Below are 12,128 nucleotides of genomic sequence, written 5' to 3'. Positions count from 1 at the left end.
GTGATATATAGTGTCTCCTCTTTTCATGGCATTTCTCTTGCAAATGCCAGACTAAAATAGTCATGTCAATTGGAAATCTTTCAGTTGTGAACCGTACTCGTACTCAGGACTGAATCTTTTAGCAACGACCTATTCTGATAAGGTGAGAAGAGGTGTTGTGTTTTTTTTGTTGTTTGTTTGTATGGTGCAACAGATTTTATCCATGTATTGAGTAGACACTAAGTTCCTAGCAGCTGGTGAAGCATGCAGACCATGGTGGATTCAGCACCTTATTAGTGCTGCCTTACACAAGGTGAGGAATGACAGACCAGTGTGAGATCAGGTCTCTCCCCCATGAAGGGGATAGCTCTGCTCACCCCTTTTTTATTGTTGTTGGCTTTATCACATGTTGTCTCTAGCATTGTTTTATGTTGTGAAGCAAAATTAGAGTACCTCCACCAGGAAGTGAGACTGAGAGAAATTTATGGAGACCCTGCCCTGGTCAAACATCAACTCCTTTCACACGCGAGTGAATCTAAAGGAATACAAAACACTAGATTTAGGACTAGCTTAATTATAATTTTCCCCTCATCACCAGAACTACAACTTATTTGAAGGCAATCTGCTTTTGGTGTATACTCCAGAATTTTTTTTTGTCAGGGCTTATTCCTTTATCTTTCACTTCTCCAGAGGTCCACAAGGCTGGAGCTATTCACATGTTGTTGGGAATTTGGATCAGGAGTAGTATGGCAGATCCTCATCCCAGTGGGTGTAAACACAAAGACTTTAAGATAAGCTACCTCAGAGTTCCTCTCAGCTTTATGTCATTCAAAATGGTAGAGCTGCTGATGAAACAGTGAAAGTTACACACTATTTTCTTTTTCACTTGGTTGCTACATAGCTACGTAGACTGAAATTGAAAGCAAATTAGCACACAAGTGAAAAGCATCTTAACTCTCTTCATGACACATTATACTGACCTGCTGAACACAATGGATGTGGTGGTATTGACTAAATATTGCAATTTGAGCTTATTCCAGATACTTCTTCCCCATGTTGAACTCCAGTGTTTGCCTTGAAAAACAAAATCTGTTAGTGGAATTCCTTTGGTGACTCATACTTCAAGATTGTGAAGTCTCATATCCTCATGTGGCAGCTGAAGTGATAAGATCATGAAAGAATAGGAACAGGAGTAGGCCTTTGGGCCCCTTGAAACTGCTTCACTATTCAAAAGAATCATGGCTGATCTTTCATGTCCACTTTCCTTGTAATCCTGGATTCCTCTACGAATCAAAAATCCACCTATCCCAGCTTTAAATATGCACAAGGGCTCCAACCCTATAGATCTGTGGCAAGAAGGTTGAAAGACACTCAACCTTCTGAAAGAATTCCTCCCCATCTTAGTCTTCAATTGGAGGCCCAACATTGAGAGATTATGCCTGCTGGTCCTGGACTCTTGTGTGAAGTAATATATCCTCAGCATTTACCTTGTCAAGTCCATTAAGAATCCACTATGTTTCAATAAGGTCACCTCTCATTCTTCTAGACAGTAGAATCACTACCTGTTTAATCTTTGCTCAAAAGGCAATATCCCCACACTTGGGATCATCCCAGTGAAATTTCTCTGAACTGCCTCCAATTAAATAACAGAATCAAAACTACTCTCTAATTCCGATGTGGGATCACCAACAACTTGCAGCTAGACTTCCGTACTCTTTGACCCTTATTTCAAGGGAATTAAGAGTATATCATTTGTTAGCCTTCTTCGTTACCTGCTGCAGTTGTACTAAGTTTGTGTTTCTACACAAATACATCCAAGTCCCTCCATCCTGAAGCTTTCTCCCAATTTAATATTCTGTTTTCCCTTCCAAAATAAACTTCTTATTTTTCCAAATTGTACTCAATTTGCTAAACGTTTGCCCACTTAATCCATCAATCTCTCTGGAATCCTGTCTGTATCCCTCTCAACCTATCTTTCCACCTTTTTTTCAGTGTCATCTGCAAATGTGGATACAGTACAGTGCATATTGACTCGGAGAAAGGAAGTGAATAAAAGTAAAGTTGTGGTCCCTGCACTCCTCTGTGGAACCCCACTCTCGCAGGTCGCCAACCTAACAATGAAAACCTTATCCTACTCATTGTTTCCTGCCCATGAGCCAATTCTCTATCTATACAAACAGATTACCTCCAACACAATAGGTGATTATCTTACAATGAAAACCTTACTGAAGTACCTGGTCGAACACCTTCTCCAAATATAACATATCTACTAGTTCTCCTCTGTCCACTCAAGACTTCTGGTAAACTGTCAAGTTAATTATCCAGAGAGGACTTCCTTTTTTCATGAAGGTTAATCATAATCTAGATTTTCCAAATACAGAGGAACCTCAATTGCCCAAATATCAATTATTTGAATATCTGATTATCCAAAGGAGATCAGAAGGTCCCAGTAGAAACATTACATCAGAGACATGTTTCCAACACTGATTGTGACTAAAAGGTCCAATGATTAAAAACAAACTCTGCTTACTTAAGTGCTGCAGAGAACAGACCTGGACATAGATGGGAACCCAGCCATCATCTCCAAATGACTGACCTCCTGCCCTCCACCCACTCCCTCCCCCTCTCTCCACACTTTCCCAGGAGTTCAACACAGGGGTGTACCCTAAACTCCCCTTCCCCAAATAATCTCTCCAACATTTCCCTGTCCAGGGCAAAGGTGGAACTTGACAAAAAGTTGCAGTAAAAATAAAAAAGGGGTATGTGAGAGTGAGGGAGATTTAGAAACCAGCCCCCAAAGGCAGCAGTCTTACTGTTGGTGTCCAATCTGGCTGAGGAGGGAGGGGGAGGGAAAAGGGGAAAAAGGGGGGTGGCAGGGGATGGATTGGACAATGGCACATATTGGGGGGGGGGGGGGGAATTGGAAGGGGGCAGACAGGGTCTCATGTAGTGTGCTGCTGCTGCCTACTCTCCTGAACAGGGAGCAGACTTCGCAAGTGCTCACCACGTCAATCCATTGAACTGATTGGGTGGTGGTGGTGGTGGTGGAGGAGCTTCAGCAATGCTTCAGGTCCCTTAGTGTGTCTCTGTGGCAGAAAAAAGGAAACTTCAGAAAACTCCAAGCACCAGAGGAGGCATTGAATTGGACCAATAAACCAAATAATCAATTATCCAAATAACAGCACCTACCTATCTCATTCAAATAATCAAGGTTACTCTGTATCTGCTAATACTTGATTCTAGTACTTTGCTAACAATAGATGTTAGGATAACTAGCCTCCAGGTACATACTTCCCTCCCTTTTGAAATGTGACAATTAGCAGTTTTCCTTTTCTCTGGCACTTCTGAATTGAAGGATTATTTTTGGAAAAGTACTATCATACCTCCTCTCTCTCACACACACACTTCCTCATTTGGGATACTAGGAAGCCAGGGGATGCAGGTCTTTAGCCAAAATTAGATTTTCTAATATGCCTTCTTTAGTGATGGTGATATTTAATTTACTCCCTGTATTTTTGTCTTACTAGAATGTTTGAATCTTACTCCATAAAGATTGATAGAGAAGTCTACCTTTGCTCAGTTCTGAAATTATCCAATCTTTGGGCTATCACGGTCTTTGGCCTCCTGACATTTTTACTTAATTAGCCGTGGTTGGTTTATCCCTTTAAGAGTCTTTCCTCCTTACATGGGAATGGATTTTTGCTAAAATTCATGAATTCCCCTCTTAAAATGTCCATCATTACTTGCTTCTGGTCATTTCTGGTAACCTATCTACACAGTTCACTTTAGCTGGATTTCTTTCTTCAACTTAAAAAGGGAATGGTACAGTTATTTCCACCCCAAATTTCCCATTCTCAAATTGAATATTAAATGCTAATCAAATTACATAATCCATGTCTAAAACTTGTCAAGCAAGGTATTGAATCAACTGAGTATTTAATTTTAGAGTTTAAAAAAATGAGAGAAAACGTAATTGCAATATAAAAAGGATTGATAAAGTAGACAGGCAAATGTTTCCATGTGGGAGAAATAGAGAACGAGAGGTCATAATATTTGGATAAGGGCTAGCACTGGAAAGAGAATTTATTTACATAGCAACTAACAAGCACAGTGGGAAGGAAGACTGGGTGATCAGCTATTTAGTGGGAATAGGGTCAAGCAAGGAGTTACATGTTGTCAAGGACAAGATGGACCCAGATGTAGGGGAGATAGGAGAGCAATTAAAGAAATAATCAAGTTCCAGCGAGGGCAAAGGATACATTTTGAGATTGCTTGGTCAGGAAGGTTAGTGAAAGGGGTGGCCAAATTCAGTTAAAAAGAAAAGGTGCAGGACTATTAAGATGTTGATGTGGGCTATAGAAGAAAATCCAGAAGAGTTAAAAAAAAGGAAAGTAAGGGGTCCAGAAAGAGAAGTATAGGAATCCATGTTCTCTCTCCCGGAGTGCGATTCAGAGTAAAATCAGAAATGGTAAGCTGACATGTGCATGTATTAGCAAGGTCTGCAGCCCACAGTAATTGCATGACTATTTTCATGTTGACAATTAATATTGACAAATTACTGCTTGTTAGCACCTCTGATATCTGAAAAAAGCATGACATGATTGAAACATAGCATTTTCTCCAGATTTTTCCTAAAAAAATAAATTCCTTCAAAATGGTAATGGCAGAATATAAATTAAGGAAAAGTGAATAGTTTCATTTGTTATAAATTTAGGAGATTGCAATTTAATAATCTGCCTGCATTACAAGGAATATTATACAATATAGAATACACAAGAGATCATACACATTTGAAATGCTTTAAACCAAAGCATTTGAACGAAAAAGTCAAAGGCATAGAACACTCAAGTGTAATTTGTATTCAGGATTTCTTTCTCAACTTAAGCAAATACAAGATGGGAATAAGCCCCACTTGCTACCATGGCAATTGCAGTATCTAAACACAACTCACATTAGCTCTTGTTGGAACGAATGAACTTTGAAAACCATGTGTCCCACTAGAATATTTATTTCTCAGAACTACACAGGTTAGATGTAACTTTTAAAATTTGACAGCCCATTATGAAATGTGAAAAAAAAGAAAGGACTGTGCGCAGAATACTCATGCAATTATTGGGAAAACCGACGAATAAAATGAGTCATCCAAGTGCCTACTGTTTCAGACAATGATACATTTAGCTTTTTCACACATTGATAATCATCTGTACACTAGCAATTAAGCAGGGGACATTGGTGTTTGAAAATTGTAGAGATACAAGAAGTTGACAGGCACACAGGCAGCTTCCAACTTGTAAACCAAATGTCTCTTGCATAGAGTCAGAGATGTACAGCATGGAAACAGACCCTTCGGTCCAACTTGTCCATGCCGACTAGATATCCCAACCCAATATAGGCCCACCTGCCAGCACCCAACCCATATCCCTCCAAACCCTTCCTATTCATATACCCATCCAAATGCCTTTTAAATGTCGCAATTGTACCAACCTCCACCACATCCTCTGGTAGCTCATTCCATACACGTACCATCCTCTGCGTGAAGTTGCCCCTTAGGTCTCGGTTATATCTTTCCCCTCTCACCCTAAACCTATGCCGTCTAGTTCTAAACTCCCCAACCCCAGGGAAAAGACTTTGCCTATTTATGCCCCTCAATTTTGTAACCTCAAAGTCACCCCTCAGCCTCAGACACTCCAGGGAAAAACAGTCCTAGCCTGTTCAGCATCTCCCAATAGCTCAGATCCTCCAACCCTGGCAACATCCTTGTAAATCTTTTCTGAGCCCTTTCAAGTTTCACAACATCTTTCCAATAGGAAGGAGACCACAATTCCATTCAATATTCCAGTGGCCGAACCAATGTCCTGTACAGCCGCTACATGACCTCCCAACTCCTGTACTCAATACTCTGACCAATAACGCATACCAAGTGCCTTTTTCACTATCCGATCTCCCTGCAACTCCACTTTCAAGAAGCTATGAACCTGCACCCCAAGGTCTCTGTTCAGCAATATTCCCTAGGACCTTACCAATAAGTGTATAAGTCCTGCTAAGATTTGCTTTCCCAAAATGCAGCACCTCGCATTTATCTGAATTAAACTCCATCTGCCACTTCTCAGCCCATTGGCCCATCTGATCAAGATCCTGCTGTAATCTGAGGTAACCCGCTTCACTGTCCAATTTTGGTGTCATCTGCAAACTTACTAACTGTACCTCTTGTGCTCGCATCCAAATCATTTATGTAAATGACAAAAAGTAGAAGACCCAGCACCGATCCTTGTGGCACTCCACTGGTCACAGGCCTCCAATCTGAAAAACAACCCTCCTCCACCACGCTGTCTTCTACCTTTGAGCCAGTTCGGTATCCAAATGGCTAATTCTCCCCGTATTCAGTGAGATCTAACCTTGCTAACCAGTCTCCCATGGGGAACCTTGTCGAACGTCTTACTGAAGTCCATATAGATGCCCTATTGAGTCCATCTACTGCTCTGCTCTCATCAATCCTCTTTGTACTTCAAAAAACTCAATCAAGTTTGAGACGTGATTTCCCACACAAAGCCATGTTGACTATCCCTAATCAGTCCGTGCCTTTCCAAATAAATCTACATTGTCCCTCAGGGTTCCTTCCAACAACTTGCCCACCACCGACCTCCGGCTCACCAGTCTGTAGTTCCCTGGTTTGTCTTTATCACCCTTTTTAAACAGAGGCACCACATTAACCAACCTCCAAGTCTTCCAACACATCACCTGTGACGATCGATACAAATATCTCAGCAAGAGGCCCAGCAATCACTTCCCTAGCTTCCCATAGAGTTCTCAGGTACACCTGTTTGACTCGCTTCTGTTCTTAACTGTACCAGTCTCAGATTGATCTCTTTCTTCACTATCTCCCTGGGTCCCACCTCCAACTTTAGTAGTTTAAATCCTCCTGAACAGCTCTAACAAATCTCCCTGCCAGTATATTAGTCTCCTTCCAATTTAGGTCACTTCTACCCCAAAAGAGATTCCAACAGTCCAAAAATATGACTCCTTCTCCCAACCACCAGCTCTTCAGCCATCTCCTCTATCCTCCTATTCCTGCCCTCACTAGCTCGTAGCACTGGGAATAAACCAAATATGACTACTCTCAAGGACCTTTTTAAAATTTCTGCCTAACTCTAATCTCCCTTCAGAATCTCAACCTTTTCCCTTCCTATGTCATTGTCCACATTGGAACCAATGACCTCTTGCTGGCCTCTTCCCCCAGAGAACATTCTGCACTATGTCTGAGACATCCTTGATCTGAGACATCAGGAAAGCAACACACCATTCTGCTTCTTCTCTGCTGGCCACAGAAACGTGTCTGTACCTCGGACTGGAGAATCCCCTAACACAATTGATCTCTTGGAACCCAACGTACCCCTCGTTGCATTTGAGCCAGTCTCAATATCAGAAAATTGGCTGTTCGTGCTACATTCCCCTGAGAATCCATCATCCCCTACATTTTGAAATGGGTATATCCACAAAAGACCCCTGCACTAGCTGCCTACCTAGTTTACCTTTCCTGGAGTTAACCCATCTACATGTATCTGAGACATTCCCCTCCTTCCTCTAACTGCCATCTATCCCATACTGTTCCTGTTGCAAACTCCTCATGGCTTCTAACTGTCTCTCCAACTGATCCATTCGATCCAAGATTCGCAACCAACAGCATTTATTGTAGATATAATCCGCAGTAACCCTTAAACTCTTCAAACTCACATCTGACAAGAAGCACATATCACTACTAGAGGCCATTTTTGCTCCTTCACAGTCTACAGACCCAGAAAATAACAGTCTTATTCCTCTACAAAACACTGCTCCAGGTTAAACTACTAGTTATGGCTTATATTTTAAGTTTAATCAAGAGACATCTCTCAAAACATAATCAAGAACCCACCCTACTCACTACTGTAGAGTTCTGGAGGTCACACTTAAGAACAATACTTCTCTGCTTCTGTGATGTGAACTTCACGCAAACAGTTACTCAAAGATCAGTTGTGAATTTCACTGTTTGGAGTGCATCTGGGAAAATTAACAATGTCCAGTGATACATGGATCCAAACAGCAAAGGCAGTCCTGTGCAGATTCACTTTGGTGTCAGTTTCTTTCTCTCTCTCCTGCACTGACCTCACATGTGCTTCCTTTGTTCTTCTCCCTATTGGCTACTTATGTGCTATACCACAATAATGATCTCATATCTTGTAACACTGCTAAGACTGTTCAATCAGAACAGATTGTAAATTATACATGTGGTTCACTATTCATAATAGTCAACATCAAAAGTCTTATCTGATGGACTTTGTTTTAAATCAAACTACTGGGCAAAATGGGATTTTTAAACTTGGTAGCATAGAAAAGGGATCAGCATCATTTATTTATAATGCTTAAAAATAATCATTTACTTCAAAGCATCAAACTCAATATTGGCTCAGTTTTTACTATGATCAGTTTCCAAATGTTTATTGTAAATCTGCATATGTAAAGTGAGGACAGGAGTAGTGTTGGCAGTTATTCCTCTCCTGGCTCAGGAATTACAATAAGATCACCAACCTATCAAAACCAAAAATTTATTTTTTTAGGCAAAGACTGATCATATACATTTAGTCAGATGTACAGTATGGAAACAGACCTTTCGGTCCAAATCATCCACACCAACTAGATATCCCAACCCAATCTAGTCCCACCTGCCAGCACCTGGCCCATATCCCTCCAAACTCTCCTTCTATTCATATATCCATCCAGACGCCTTTTAAATGTTGCAAACTAGCCTCCAACACTTCCTCTGGTAACTCATTGGTTTGTTACTTCTCAGCTACAGCTTGCCTCATGAGAGATTTAAAATTAATTTGTCAAAAATCACTACTTGCCAGTGGACAACCAGAAGTGCGATTGAAGCCAGTGTGTCCTGTAAACTCCTAGTACAAAAAGGTGGACTAACTCAACAGTGGAGCCAGAAAACTAAAGAGGTAGAGAAAAAAAAAAATCACTAACGTTACATTATTTCAGCTCTGGACCTTCAGGTACCCAAATTCATAAATGCTCAAAGTACCAGTCCTTCTTCATTCACTCAGTTTAGTTGAAAAACAAATGGCAATTCCCTTAAATTTTTAGATCTACTAGTTTCAAAAGTTCAGTCATGTGTAGGTTCTCTGGACTGGGTTTTTAGAAAAAAAAATGTAAGTTAAAACCAAGTTATGTGGAAGTTACAAAGTCCACTGAATAGGCCTTAACAAATTAAAATAAGATCACCAAATAAATCTATTCTTCAGGAAACACAATGCATAATAAATTTAAGTTCAAGTCATTTTAGTGGCTGGATTATCAATAATTTTTACAACTGTTTGGAAAGAAAAAGGAAATACATATAGACTTTGAACAGTTGCTTATTAGTACAGATATTACACAACACAGTAAATAGATGCAAACATGCAAGTCAGTGTTGTTCATATTTGAACCAAAGGTCAGTGTAACAATGATAAAATTATTCCAAGAAATATTGTGGTCAAGTTAACATGCATTTGATGTAGTCACCCCCAAATGTACACTACACATCTGCCAGATTATGGTGCATAATACAATAAGTGCCTGAAAATCTTTTGGAAATTTTTGCATCAAGTACAATAAAGTTTGCATAATCTCCACAACAGTTATTATATTTTTTAAAAACATGAATCATGTTGACAAACATGAATTACCTATCTGGGATAAATTTAGAAAGACATTTTATTTATTAGCTCATTAGATGGACCACCGTGAAGAATTTCAGTGAAACTTTCAAGTAGACACCGCATTATTAGGTACATGTTTTGTGTGCTATTACCATAATGCAAAAAAAAAATCCAATCTTGTGAAAAATTATTTTGGGACACTACTAGAAAATTACAAAAGCAAATATTTTAAGTTATACATTGTCCTGAGTCTGAATTATAAATTCAGATCAGACCAAAAAAGGTACAAAATGTATATACTACAATGAATTAGAATTTAATTAGCGTTACTTAAAACACAGAACACAATAATAACCATCTGCATTATTTAGGTTGATTGAAATTCACATAGGTTTGGTAGTAAATTGGGCAGTGCGGGATTTTCAGTGAACTATTTTGGTTTAACTGGAGAAGAAAGAAAGGAAAGGAGGAATGAAGAACCAACTCCAATTTTTACAGAAGGTAAGATACAGATTCCATGCTTCAAATTTCTCTCTAAGAATAACAAACTTGTAAAAGAAATAGGGGTAAACTTTTCCATTTTAGGAACAGTACAGCAAACCACTATTCAAGATAGCTATAATATTATCTTTATGGCTCAGTGGATATCTTTCAAGACATTTCTACACAGTTTCCATTGGCAATAATGGCAAATCACTACAACTCTGTATTGCTGAATTACAGAAAGGGACCAAGACACAAGGACACAACCCTATTCTTATCACTAAACAGAAAGTCACACTGAAAAGGTGCAATACAGATGCTGTGCTCAGCTAAGATTAAAGTCAGCTGTGTCCTAAATTTTTTTTTAAAAACTGCCTCCTTGTGGTCCAGATGACGAATTGGTGAGACATCGCTAAGTTAATATCCATGGAACTATATTTAGCATGAGTTGTTATATTCAAAGGGGAAAGGGACCAAGAAGAATAACAGCTGTTAACCTATTTCTGGTTGTATATTACATTTCACATTGAGATTAAATAACCTAACAGCAAGTATTTCATAGAATCCTTTTTAAACTTTGAAAAAGTTGCACCGATACTTGTGTGCTCCAAGCTGCTACCATCTTTTTACATGAGAAATAGACTAGTAAAAAACTGGTTCAGCAGTTCAGTGAAAAAAAATTCTGAAAGACAAGGGAAGAAAAGTTCCATTTACTTTCTTTCTATTGTAAATAGTTCAACTGTGTACACAATGGATGTAGGTTTGCTCGCTGAGCTGGGAGATTAGTTTTCATGAAATGAACCTTCCAGCTCAGCAAGCAAACCTACATCCAGAACCTCAATGTGAGTCAGAAATAGTCTTAAAACTCGTTGTGTACACAATGGTCATGTTGTACAAGGCTCAACTTTGATGGGCATGTGCACAGCGGAATGAACAATTCTTCAATATCCAACATGCTCTTCATTCAAATGTGGTCTTGAATACTTGACCTTACAATGAGCCAGAAATAGGAAAATAGGAATTTAAGTAATCAAAACTTTTGTTGTTGAATTGGTTATACACCTTGTAAATCCTTGACATAATATACTTGACTAATTAGTGCATAGAGTAGAAAAAAAATCTTATAGGCGAGCAATGAAATTAAATACATAATTGTATATTATTCAATCATCAATAAAACTTTGAAGACATGGATGTTAATGGCATCACTCTGTAGACACATTGTCCTCCCCAATTCATGAAAAAAAAAGACTGAAATGCCTCATGATGAACTTTTGGTCTCTGTTAGATAGAAGCGATACATGAGTCCTACAATGCCAGCTGCAAAGGCAGGAATCAGCCAGTTTGTCCACCAACTAGGAAAGAAAACATTTTTGAGTGATCAAGTAAAATATTTAGCTGTTGATGAAAATAAACCAAAGCTCTATTTTTTGAATGTGAATTAAGCTAGTATAGGAACATTTAGCAAAAAGCTAGAGATAAAAGTCATCAAATGTTGACTTTAGTAGATCTTTCCTTGTTGGAAGGTGGAAGATTTATTTACAGTTTAAACATTTATAATCTCAAAGTACCTAGTCAGGTATACAAATGAGCAATTACAAAAATACATGACCTTGTGTCAATTTACTTAGTGGCACACAGATCAGTAGTCTCCTTGCAGACCAAATCCCTGGGATTAATGAACAGTTCTGGAGAAGTGCAGATGTCTGCAAATGAATGCAAAAGCAAGCGATCCCAAAGTTGATGATTAAAGAAGTGAAAATAACTTTAATTCCTCCCTTTGGAACAATGCTTGATGCTGCATTTAAGATATATAATCATACACAAACGTTAAATCTAAAACATCTATTCGGAGGAGGAGTGCGGAAGAACAGAGAGCTCCATTTAAAGGCAAAGGAAAACCAAAAGACACTTAAAGTTATTGAAACATATCCTTTAAAGCTCCAACTCAGATTTGCAGACAACTTCATTTCAGAATAGATCCGA

The 12,128-nt window shown here is 39.0% G+C and overlaps 1 protein-coding gene across 2 annotated transcripts in view; it reads right to left on the bottom strand.

Annotated features, from left to right (window-relative positions):
- The window catches only part of cyb5b (cytochrome b5 type B), a 54,390-nt gene that overhangs the window by 28,536 nt on the left and 13,726 nt on the right, over nt 1–12,128 (bottom strand). Inside the window, exon 5 of one of the 2 annotated variants that reach the window (XM_072596001.1) lies at nt 9,277–11,497. The exons of the other annotated variant lie outside the window; for it this stretch is intronic. Coding sequence (XP_072452102.1) covers nt 11,404–11,497 — 94 coding nt within the window. The 3' untranslated portion in view covers nt 9,277–11,403. Of the gene's footprint in view, nt 1–9,276; nt 11,498–12,128 lie in introns of those variants that run through there. 2 annotated transcript variants of the gene reach the window in all.

Source organism: Chiloscyllium punctatum, chromosome 26 (genome assembly GCF_047496795.1).
Source record: "Chiloscyllium punctatum isolate Juve2018m chromosome 26, sChiPun1.3, whole genome shotgun sequence".
Taxonomy (NCBI): domain Eukaryota; kingdom Metazoa; phylum Chordata; class Chondrichthyes; order Orectolobiformes; family Hemiscylliidae; genus Chiloscyllium; species Chiloscyllium punctatum.
This window is presented reverse-complemented; position numbering and strand designations above follow the sequence as displayed.